The sequence below is a fragment of the Perissodus microlepis genome, chromosome 23, assembly GCF_051167445.1.
Source record: "Perissodus microlepis isolate ML-2025 ecotype Zambia chromosome 23, ASM5116744v1, whole genome shotgun sequence".
Lineage (NCBI taxonomy): Eukaryota > Metazoa > Chordata > Actinopteri > Cichliformes > Cichlidae > Perissodus > Perissodus microlepis.
In genome coordinates, this window is record NC_140482.1 from 2,145,843 (window position 1) to 2,158,843 (window position 13,001).

General features: G+C 39.3%; 1 protein-coding gene across 1 annotated transcript in view; it reads left to right on the top strand.

Moving 5' to 3' along the window:
* The first annotated feature begins 497 nt into the window (after positions 1 to 497).
* LOC146360714 (muscarinic acetylcholine receptor M4-like) overlaps positions 498 to 13,001 on the top strand; it is a 65,659-nt gene continuing 53,155 nt past the window's right edge. Inside the window, exon 1 of the mRNA XM_084920448.1 lies at positions 498 to 1,050. Coding sequence (XP_084776574.1) covers positions 996 to 1,050 — 55 coding nt within the window. The 5' untranslated portion in view covers positions 498 to 995. The remainder of the gene's footprint in view (positions 1,051 to 13,001) is intronic.

Here is a 13,001-nt window from a genome sequence, read left to right on the forward strand (position 1 = left end):
AAATGAGTGAAACAAAGACAGCTGGTTGATATAGTAAAGGGTTTATGGTAGTTTATGGCTTGAAGCAGTATTTCTTGCAAATGATTTTCACTCCTTGTGGAAGAAAACTGATAACATAGCATTTGGTTTTTACTTGCTGGTTATAGACAGCCTCATTTCTAAACTCTTTAGTTCGCTGAATGCACGGAAATGCATTTCCCCACTCCTTTCTGCTCTTATCACAGCTCTCCTTTCTCTGCTTTCCCATCTCCAGCTTTTGCAAACTTAACCACAAATTTAGTAAAAAAATTGCACTGAGCTGAACTTCATGTTTTTAAATTAAAGTATTTCACATAGACTAGAGAATATCAACCTGCTAATTCTCAGGAGTGACTTATTAGCATCCCTAAACTAACATTTTGGTATAACAGCACTGTGAGTCAACGTTCAATGCCAAGTTATTTACCGGGATTGGCTAAAGGACATGACATCACAAGTCTTTTCCCCGTCTCTCTTCCTCTCTCGCGCTCCTTCTTTACAGGCTGTGAGAGAACGAACGTGTGGTGCGCGCGAGAACGAGAACCCTGTCGCTGAAGCTGAGCGGGCACGTTTTGGATTTCCGATCAATGAGCGAAGCCTGGGATATGGATAGGTGTTAAGCCTATAACAGCTGTTCATTTATTTTTGTCGCCATTATTATTATTATTATTATTATTATTATTATTATTATTATTATTATTATTATTATTATTATTATTAAAAGCATCCAGGGAGGGAAACTACACTATGAAAACTGGTTAAAGAGAAAACACAACAGAAGCAGGAGGAACATAATGTGAACTGTGAGTGTGCTTGACGGAAAAGCGGAGCGGAGGATAACATCTTAGAAGGGCTACGCAAGGGTGACAGTGGGTAGAAAACTTGGAGAAAGAAAAACAACGTGGACGAGAGCAAAAAGAGAAAAGAAGGGAGAGAAAAGTCTCGTCTTGGCTGTTGTCGGTTCAGCGCCATGAATCATGAGTAACGACAGTAACGGAGTTGGAGGGCTTCAGCCTCTCTGGAACATCAATGGTGAGTGATTTTTGGGAATATTTTTCTGCTTTGCCAATAAGCTTTGAGTATGTTCACTTGCGTGTGATGTTAAATGACTTACAGGACAAAAACTATACAGGTCTTCCATATAAATGTCATCAGTTGTGCAGTCCATTGATTTGTAAAGAAATATTGTCACAGCGGTTTATGCCTTCCTGAAAAGGTGGGTGAAGTGAGTTTAAGGACGTCTTGGGCGTAATTTAAATGGATTTTATACAGATACGAAAAAGCCGACAGTAGCCTTGTTTAAACAGCCAGACCCGCTAAATTATTCTCAGTTTTATTTATACAGCGCCAAATGACAACAGGGCGCTTTATATGGTAAGGCATACAACAATAATACAGTCCTTTGGTAAATGTTAAGAAAAATACGCATCAGAAATACAAGTCAGTGAATTAATGTACAATGACAAGTCTGTTTTTTTGATTTATGAATGAACAAAAATGAAAACATTTTAATAATTAATATAACATCGCAAAATTCCACGACTAACATACACACACTGTTAAGGATGGACACACTGTAGCACACTGAGCTGCAGTAAATAAATAAGAGCTGTATTTACGCTTTCATATTTTTCTATTATCAGTAATATGTCCACTCAACTAATAAAATATGCTTTGATCAGCAGGTAAGTGATTTAATATTCACATGAACATCCTTGGGGGGTAGGTGGGAGGTTAGATTTAATGAAATGCTGTTATCGGGTTCATATCCATAGGCACTCGTTCCTGAGTGCTTATGCTGCTATATATTATATTATATGTACAGAACAGCATTTCAAATGCAAAAAGAGTTCCAATATAAATATAATAAGACAACTGACAGCTTTTAGTTCCTGATAAAAACATCAGGGGGTCGATGTAACAACCCCTCTCCTCACCATTTATTCCTATTTATCCCATCAACTTCCCCCCATCAGTAAGTTATCTGATCTTCTCCTTCTTTTTGCTTCTCATATCTTCTCTCTTTCCCGATCTGTCCTATTTACACTGTACAGAGGGGGGAGTCTTTGTTCTGGTTATATGCATGTACATTGTATTTGACATGTAGATAAAACTAACTAGAATATGTCTCTGTGTGTGTACATGTAGCCATGCACAAAGGTGGCTGTGGCTCATGTAACAGAAGCAGGTTATCTGTTAATTGCAGGGTTGGCTGTTCGCTTCCTGGCATCTCCTAGTGCCAGTTGCCCTTGAGCAAGATACTAAAGCCCAGGTTGCTCGTGACTGCAAACATTTTTTGTAAAATAAAGTGCTTTTATGACCTACTTAAGGTTCTATGTAAGCAGAGACAATGTGCGTAAACTGGAGAAAAATCTTTGTTTTTCAGCAGTGGTACAGAATGTTTATTGCTTTGATGTGTCTACTGCTTAAGCGATTAACAAAGAAAGCTTTTGTTTTTATGCGTTTGTAGTTATATGAATTAGTGTGAAAAGACCTTTGTTATTCTGATAGGTTATTATGCAGTGAGGGAAAACGTTACCAGTGTTACAATTCACAACATCTTCAGATACACTGTAGAAAACACAAAGTCTTACCTCCTTAGATAAAGCTGAGTACTGTTACATATTGACAAGCATGCGTGCTAAAGAAAACAAAAACTGAACAAATAAATACAGTGTGGTCTTTTCACACCACTGTGTTTATTGTTTGCACCCTTCCTGATTTCCTATTTATTTGTATATTTGTATATTTTGAAATATATTTATATATTTCAGACCAACAAACAAATGTAAATATTAGACAAAGATAACACAAGTAAACACAAAATGCAGTTTTTGGTGTCAGGTGTTTATGATCAGGGGGAAAACAATCCAACCCACATGGCCCTGTGTGAAAAAGTGATTGCCCCCTAAACCTAATAAGTAGTTGGGCCACCCTTAGCAGCAACAGCCACAATGAAGTGTTTGCAGTAACTGGCAATGAGTTCTTTACAACACGGTGGAGGGATAAGTCAGATTCAGGTCAGGACTAGGAAACTCCAACAGGTGGACCCCAAAACGTTGCTTCTGTTCATGTGGACGTAGCGTTTTCAGTGGGAGAAACATTTCGTCACTTCGTCAGTCTCAGCTGACTGCAGGTTTCCCCAACCAAGTCACTGAGTAACAAAATGTTTCTCCCACTGAAAACGCTACTTTTTGTGATTTCCTCACCTGGATGATTGACCATGCATTAAGACATTCAGAGGTGGTGGTGTTGGTGTATTTCAGATCATTGTCCTGCTGCAGAACCCAAATGCATTTCAACTGATGGCTGAACATTCTCCTTCAGGATGTTTTGGGAGGCAGCAGAATTCATGTTTCCCTTTACCACAAAAACTCTTCCAGGTCCTGACGTGGCAAAACAGCCCCAGGCCATCACACTACAACCACCATCTTTTAATGTTGCTATGATTTTTCTTTTCTGAAATGCTGTTAGAGTTATGCCAGATGTAATGGGACTCAAACCTTCCAGAAAGTTCAGCTTTTGTCTCACCAGTCTATAGAATATTTCCCCAAAAGTCTTGGGGATCATCGAGATGGGTTTGTGAGATGTGAGATGTGACCTTTGTGTCCTTTTTGGTCAGCAATGGTTTTCTCTTTAAGCTGTTCCATAGTAGCCATTTTACCCAGTCTCTCTCTTATTGTTGAATCGTGAATTCTGACCTTTACTGAGATGTGAAGCCTGCGGTTCTTTAATGTTGTTCTTGGGTTCTTTTGTGACCTCCTGCATAAGTCATCGATGTGCTCGTAGAGTTATTTTTGGTTGGCTGGTCGCTCCTGGGAAGGTTCACCACTGTTCCATGTTTTCGCCATTTGTGGATAATGGCTCTCACCGAGGTTCAGTGAGAGAGCCAGTGGGGCTCTCACTGCTTCATTTTGTCAGACTGGTTCTATTTAAGGGATTTCTTGATTCAACAGGTCTGCCAGTAGTCGGGCCTGAGTGTGTTTAGTGAAACTGAACTCAGATTTCCAAAAAATGTGGCAAATCAAAGTAAAGTCATGATTTAACAATAGGGGCAATTACTTTTCCACACAGGACCAGGTTGGTTTGGGTAACTTTTCTCCTTCAATTAATGAAGTCATCACTTAAAAATCCATTTTGTATTTACTTAGATGATCTTTGTCTAATATTAAAATGTGTTTGATGATCTGAAACATGTAGATTTGATAAATATGGAAAACACTAGGAAATCAGGAAGGGGCAAACATTTTTCACACATATTATGTAAAATGTATTATGTAAATACATGTTACATAATAAAATATGTTGAAATAAAAAAAACAACAACAAAAAAAACCTTATGTGAGACAATAAGTGTAATGTGTGCTTTTGGGAAATTACCTGAAATATGAGCATGCTTTGTGGCAATGCCCTGCCTGACGTTGGGGGTTCTTAGCCACACACAGCAGTGACAGAAGGAGTCTGATTACTAACTGCCTTAGTAATCAAGATAAAATGACATTTCTTTAGCAAATAAAGCTGAGGCCTTGAGGCAACTGTGAGAAGCTAAAGAAATAGAAACAACTCAGATTTAGTATCCTGTATAATCAGGTAAAAGAAAACACAATTTGTGATAAATGAAAGCAGTAAAATGTACTTTTGAAGAACTAAAAGTTAGTGTGAAAACACCCTTTATAGTTTAATGTAATACATGATCTGAAAATACAGGCCTTTGAAATAGAACCATAACAGCAACCCCACATTTCCATGAGATTTCCATCAGTAATGGGAGACATTTAAAAGTTGATGTGTACTGTTAGCCGACGCATATGGATCAGTAATTAAGGTTTGACTCTCATCATCGACTGGAGCAGCTGATGGGTGTCATCAGGACGCTACAACACAGAGCGAACACCATCCCCACAGACACAGCAGCCAGGAAATCCCATCAAACAGGCCCTGACTAAATGTGGTTATCTAAGCTGAATGTTTGTCAAAGCTGGGAAGAAAGGTCCAGGTGATCCAGGAGAGAAGAAGGACAACTGCTGCCAAAGCGGTCTGCTGCTGCAGTCAGCTGAGACTGAAGAAGTCACCTGGATGATGAAACGTTTCTCCCGCTGAAGACGCCACGTCCAGATGAACAGAATCGAGTTTATGGGAAGAAATATACCAGTAATCTAAGATCTGTAATTCCACATGAGAAGCTAGATAAGCTTATGCTGTACACGATCTTAATAAATGTGTCCGAGGCACTTTTCTCCTCCTTTAGTAAATCAGCATCAAAGCTTTCTTTACATATTACACAATTTTGATATTTAATTACCCCGAGCAGTGATTTTTACTTTAACTCGATCCCTTGTTTTGTTGTTCTTTTCATTTGTGTATTTATTTCAATATATTGGGGTTTGTTTGTTTTTTATGGAGATCGTATTGTCTAAAATGTCATAGCATGTATTTCCAAATTTATTCTTGGGTATAAAAGATTGATCTCATCTCCTAAAACTGGTCAGTGAGCAGTGATACTTATCCTTTGACTAAACAATAAAAACAAGTACTAACTGAGAAAAGATGCTTCTAGGCCTACTAGCTCATTGCTAATGTTTATGTGAGAAGCTCTCTAAAAATTGGAATGTGGGAAGATTTATCATTCATAAAAGCTGAAATCACTCTACTTCTATTAAATTAGTTTACCAGCGTTATCTACCAGAGCTGGAAGTGAGTGTGGGGAAATGAACCTACTGTAGGGGATATGGCACCGAATAGAATTATAAAGCACCACATGAATAACAATAAATGTAATTATATGTAAGGGATATATTGTTATTTTTATGATGAAATACAGCAATATGCAGAATTACACCACTTAACCAGTCTAAACAGCTTACAGCAACTCATAGTCAGTTTAATGAATATAATAAAATACTTCAGGAGGGAATTCAACACAAATAGAAGTAAGAAGAGGCCACATTGATTGACAGAAATGAAAATTATCAGCCTAGAGAGGACTGAATTCAAAGACACCCCAAAAAATGAAGTGAAGAATGATGAGGCAAGCTCATTCATTTTGAATTTTCTTGCAGCAATTCAAAATGCTACATTTAGACATTCATACCAACTACTCAGTAGTTTGCAACGTACTTGTATGCACGCCCAGTCGGGGCATTCTCCTAATGAGACAATCAGTTGTGTGCTGGGACCAGATCTGGACCAGGGCATCACTGAGCTCCTGGATCATCTGAGTTGTAAGCTGGGGGTGTCAGATGGACTGAAACATAGTGTCCCAAAGCTGTTCTATTGGATTTAGGTGAGGCTAGTGTGGGGGCCGGTCAATGGTATCAATTCCTTCATCCTCCAGGATTTATTATGCATCTTGGACATACTGTGAGACCCCATGCTGGTGCAGCTTGTCCTGGGTTCCCTTAGTCAGGGTGCTGTTGCCTAGCCTATAGAGTTTTGTACGTCCCTCCATGGATGTGCCTCCCCAGACCATCACTGACCCAAACCAGTCATGCTGAATATGTTAGATGGTTAATGATTTTCCATTGCTGTCTAGCTCTCCTACAATCTCCTCGATGCTCTTGAGACGTTACTGGGAGACACAGCAACCTTGGGCCAATGGCATGTGTTGATGTGCCATCCTGGAGGAGATGGCACATCGTCACTCATCCAACTGACTTCTTCAGTCTCAGCTGACTGCAGGTTTCCTCAACTTTACAAACAGTACATTTGCACAATGACAAATAGCCCACTGAATGAACAATGGACTTTCTCCCACTGAAAATGCTACATCCAGATGAACAGAATCAATATTTTTGGAATTTACATACCTGGATGACTGAGCATGCATCAAGACACAGTCAAAAAAGATGTATTTTTGTGAATGTATAAATATTTCGATGTGCAAAACATAAATTTGCAATTTTAGCAAATTACATGTAGAAAATACTTGCAGAATCTTTACTCTCTCAGTCTTGAGACCTGCTTTTGTCTTTTATTTTGCCCCGTACATCTTGTCTCACCTTGTCCACCCACCAGATGTCCTCAGTTTTCCATTGTTTTCCATTCACCTGTCTGCACACACCCTCCTTACCTGCTCCTTTTGTGTCCCATTGATGTTGAGATAGACATCAAAATTAAACGGCCCAGGTACAAACTTTATCCCGGCATCATACAACAATCATACCTTTGTTTCCTTTGTTTGGTCCCTAGATTTCAAATTCCTTTCCTGCTTGTGTAGCAAGCAACCTAAATGCTTATAGTTGCATTTAAAAACAGACTGTAGCAATCTGCACGGCTGGGTCCTCTACATTCAGCTCCTTCTCTTTGCTTTCCTGTTACTATCTCTTAAGTTTTGCTTAAATTTCTGTAATCCAAGAGGAGAAAATGTACATACACATCAAAAATCAGTCATCCTCTCACAGATTTATGGAGTGGTTCTGAGTGGTGTCCAAGTGTAGCAAGATCTTGTCTCCATTTAGAGCATGTGATTAAATCAATTAAGACTGAAAATGTAACAGAACAGTAGAACATTTCTCTCTCTTTTTCTTCCTCTTTCTTGACAAAATGTTTAAGCGCTTCTAGAAAGTTGACACATTTGTAAACCTGAAAGCCTTTTGCTCTTGGTCTTGCTGACCACAAAGCATCAGTACTGTAAAGAGGAACAAAATTAGTGTGATATCCTGTGATCACATTGGCAGTAGACTTAGAGTTAAACTACACTACTGGTGGACTAATAGCTATCTGATGAGTCTATAAACATTTCATTTCTTCAGTGTCTGGGATCAGCTTGGCTGGTGCAGTTTAGACCTAAGAAAGAAGATGTACTTTGTTTTCACCTGAAGTCTACCCTGTTCTCAGTTGTTATTCTTAAATCAGTCACTTGAGAAGGATTTCCAATGAGCTTCTTTTCAGGAAAATGTTCACAAAATTCAAAAGTACATATTACTTGTGACTTTTCTTAAAAGTAATGCAGTTCATTATGTACTACTTGCCAAAGAAAGGAATTTATTACTCTATTTATTAAATTACTTTTTCATTGTTTCATAATATGACATAATTACCAATTAACAGTATAAACGTTGGTTTACAGTCGCGCACACTGAAACAAATCCCTACACAAGTACAATATTTGTTTTAGGTTTTACATATGAACACAAAATCAGCAACACAAACCAAAACTGAAAACCAGCCCAAATAGACTGATAGACCAACACCACGGTGATTCTACTATTAAAAACACATTTACAAGTAGAAATGGAGGTTACAACACTGCAAGCTTGACTGCTCATTGCTGCCTTTAATACCTGCTGAGTATGGCTGCTGGGCTTGGGTTGGCATGCACTCAGCTTTCATATATCACTCTGGGTTCTTGGCTAGCTTTGTGGTAGCAAAGCTATCTGTGCAGAAGCTGTATAAGTAGCACACTGAAGTTTCTGTCATGGACACAGTTTGCACCTTACCATCATGCTCTTGTCCTTTTGTGATATAATAAAAGTAATTTCCATATCTCCACTTCTCAAAAGCTGTAGACCACTCTGCTATTTTCCTCCTCCTGCTAGTGTGCCAAAAACCATTTACAATGTTTCTTGGTGTAAAAACAAAAGTCACAAAGAGATATATATATACCATTTATGGAGGGTAAGTCCAGCATCCTGAGATTGTACGCCAAGCGAAAGGAAGGAGGTCGAGGACCAGTGAGTGTCAGAACCACTGTCCAGGATAAGACAACAAGCATTCATGAGCCAGATGGACAACTGATCATGTGCTTAGTCAATGCATCTGGCAGCAGAAACCCGAGAAAGAAGAGGAACAAAGAGAGGAACTATTGGGAGCAACAGGCTCCTGCACAGGACCACCATCAGATAGAAGAAATGGCTGACATCAAGAATCCTACCAGTGACTGGACAAACCTGGAGACAGAACTGAGCTAAGATCCTGTGGGACTTCCAGATACAAAGAGACAAACTGGTGATGGCCAACAAACCGGACATAGTAGTGATGGACAAGCAGAAGAAGACGGCCGTAGTGATAGATGTAGCTATACCAACATCAAGGAAATGAACACAAGAAGCTAGAGAAATACCAAGGGCTGAGAGAGAAGCTCGAGAAGATCTGTTTGACAGATTATAGGCCAAGAAATAATTTACAATTCCATCCATCCTCTTCCGCTTATCCTTCTCAGGGTCGCGGGGGGGCATGAGCCTATCCCAGCTGTCTTAGGGCGAGAGGCAGCGTACACCCTGGACAGGCCGCCAGTCTGTCACAGGGCCAACACATAGACACATACAAGCATTTGCACTCACATTCACACCTGTGGGCAATTTAGAGTTTCCAATTAACCTAACCACACTGACCCTACTGTCACTGCATGATATTACTGATATTACTTCAAGTATTTATGATAAATAAGTACTGGAAGTATTTATTTATTTATTTTTTTTATTTTTGTCAGATTGTGAACAGCAACTACACCACTTCTGTTTTGTAATGGCCTACTTTTTACAGCCTTTTGATTATACAATGTTGCATTAGGCTGTGCATTTGTGTCTGAATGAGTGTTTTTTTAACTGCCTTCCTTCCTGTCACTAAATGTGTCAAAAACTAAAGACATGATTATTGATTTTAGGAAGTCCTCTTATAGCTCATCACCCACTATCATTAAAACTGCCGATATTGGGATCGTTGAGAGTTATAAATATCTAGGTGTGGTACTTGACCATAAACTGTGTTTTGAAGATCATGCTGATGCCACTACTAAAAAAGTTCAACAAAGACTGTTCTTTTTAAGGAAAATGAGATCTTTTAATGTCTCATCCGAGATGTTGTCTTTGTTTTATAGAAGTTTTATCGAATCTGTGATGTCTTTTTGTATCGCTGCCTGGTTTGGTAACCTGACAGTGAAGAATAAGAATCGATTCGGTCTTCTGGGAAAAATTGCTAGCAAAATTGCAGGGCGCTGGCAAGATGGACTTTTGGCTATTCCGGCCGCTGTTTTAGAGTACCTCTGAGGAAGACCAAAAGACTCCAGGTTTCTTTTATCCCACTGCATCTTGTGTCCTCAATGGCAAATAACTGTCCTTGGACTTTCTATCACTATTATTGTCATTATTATTTTATACTATTGTTCTGTTTATTTATATCCTATCCTAAACTAATTTCCCCTTGTGGGACAATAAAGAAATTGAATTGAATTGAATCGAATTGCAGATATTATTACTGGTACATTCCCAGTAAGCTGCTATTAAAATGAGTGATAGTGGAATTAGAGGACAGGGTTTTGGCATCAAGCCGATGAGGATGTGTGCAAGGGGCCCAGAACAGTGCTTCAGAGGTTTACTAATATGTAATAGCTGCTTAATCTTGCCTTCTTTTTCTGTTTAAATTCAAAACTATTTGTTAATATGTAATATGTGTTGATGTTGTGTAATGTACAGTACTTTACACATAGTATGGCAGCTCATTGAAACAGTAATATGGCAGAAAGTGATGATGCCATGAATCTTTTTTTACTGTTTGTGCTTTGAAAAAGCACAGTACACAGTTTTTTGTTTACCAAGCTTCTTTGTGTTTTCCAGATTAGAGATGTCTGAACATCAGTTGGTGTAAAATAATGTGTAGTACATAATTATGTAGGAGAGGCAATTAATGCACTGATAGAGACAGAACAAAGAGCCTTTTTCTCAGTAACCAGAATTGGATCAGACCGTATCTACATCCTGGATGGGATGCAGATAACACCAGTTTCAGTAGGAGTGTATCTGTGTAAAAGCCTTTTGTATTTGACAAAATCAAACAACAACACTCATTCCATTATGTTCCATTACAACTTGGGATTGAAAGTACTGATGTTGATCACAAAATAAAGATTTTAAAAGCATTAATTTTATTCTGGTATGATTGCTGTGGCAAATTATGGTTTAAATGGAAGAACAATACTTACAGGAAGGTTTCTCTTCATTCTTCTAGTCATCATAACCAGCTAAACCTTTGTAATGCTAATAAATTCATCTAGTGTCAGATATTGTAACCACAGCAGGAGTATTGGTCAATGTGGTTTTTAAAAAGTAAAAACAGCATCAGATGTGACTAAATGTAATTAAGAAATTAAGAAAAAAAAGGAGAAAAAAAACTACAATGCTCTGAGCATCATGTTTGATCTGCTGATTTTCCAATAAACACAGTCATGTTTTGGCTTATGAAATGTTATCATAGCTGTTTAGAAATGCTGCATTAGATAATATGCAGTGGTCATTTATTTACAATGGTGACATCAGCTTTCCAGCTGCCTTGTCTCCAGTTAGCTCCCCTCTCCAGGCCTATTAAAATAAGGAGGATGTGATTAGTAAATTGCTCCCAGCTGCCCTGCCAGCCTCCCTGGCACCGCTCCCTGAACCCACTGCACCACCTCTCCTCTGGGGGGGTCGCTGACCACACGCCACCACTAACCTCCATTCCCCAGCCAAGTCTGCCCACGGGAACGGGAAAGGAAATGAGCCACGATCATCTGTGGACTGGTTCTTAGATACCGCTTTTCTACACTGCATGTGCTATACAACATGCCTCATTCACCAGTTCATACAAGCACTTTTTTATGTATTTATTCCCAATAAATGTTAAACATATACATGAAAACTATTTTTGTGTCTATGATGTCATACTGGATTGGATTGATGAAATCGAAACATTTGTTTAATAATTAAAAATGTTACTTGTAAATATGCTGCACAAACCTGAAAGCAAATGCAAAATGACTCAGTGCAGCAATTCAGCATGACCAAGTTCCATATACTCAAGTCATGGCTTTGGCAAACAAACAGTCTTGTTAGATACTGGTCTTGCTGTTCACCTGGAGCAGATTTCTCCTATATTGGCTTCCCTTCATTGGCTCGCTGTTAAATCCAGAATCTAGAGCCTCGCCTTCCCATGATGTTAATATAAATCTAATCTATCGTAATTGTTATGGCTCTCACAGCCCTTGTGGATACCAATTGGGGCAACATCTATGAAAGCCAACTGGTGATGAGTCCGTGGTCCTACTGTTTGTCCCTGCTCCAAGTTGACTGGGTTCCACTCCCCTGCATTGATCTCCTGCCTCACCCTGAGAAGCATCAACATTTTGCATTTCAGGGTGCAATGATAATAAATGAGTCCCCTGAGGCCCAAAATAGACAAAGTCCAAAGTGACAAAGTGATGATCCCCAACTTCCACATACCACAAGACTCTTCATTAAAGGAGTGGGCAGTTCTTTCCATAGTGGAATGGTGGATTTAAGGACTGAGCACTTTTGCTGTAGTTCCTTGTTAATGCCAGAAATGTTAGTTTGATAAACTAACATTAATGTACAGCAGCAGTTTAATTAATGTACAGCCAGTTTTCAAGATATTACGATAACACTAGCCACTCCTGACAGACAGCTGCCCCCAGCTCTCTCCCTCAATTCTGGTTAATTGAAACTATAAACAAGTCAAGTCAAGTGGCTTTTATTGTCATTTTAACCTCGTACAGTGATACAGTACAGACTGAAATGAGACAGCGTTGCTGCAAGACCCTGGTGCTACATATGACATATAACGGACAAACACAGGACTACGTGAAGTGCAATGTGCAAAAAATTGAAAAAATATACAAGACAAGACAGAACAGGATGATACAGACACAAGACAGCGCAATGTGCAAAATACTGAGTATTGTGATTGTGATAAGTGCTTGGTAGTGACGTGTATGAAGGTGTGCGTGTGTGTGTGTGTGTGTGTGTGTGTGTGTGTGTGTGTGTGTGTGTGTGTGTCAGTCCAGTCACTGAGTGTTCAGGAGCCTGACAGCTTGGGGGAAGAAACTGTTCCACAGTCTGGCCGTGAGGGCTCGGATGCTCTGGTACATCTTTCTAGAAGGCAGCAGGGTGAACGGTGTGTATGAGGGGTGTGTGGGGTGTGTGGGGTCTTTAACAATGCTGGTGGCTTTGCGGATGGAGCCGATGCTGTAAGTGTCCGTGATGGAGGGGAGAGGA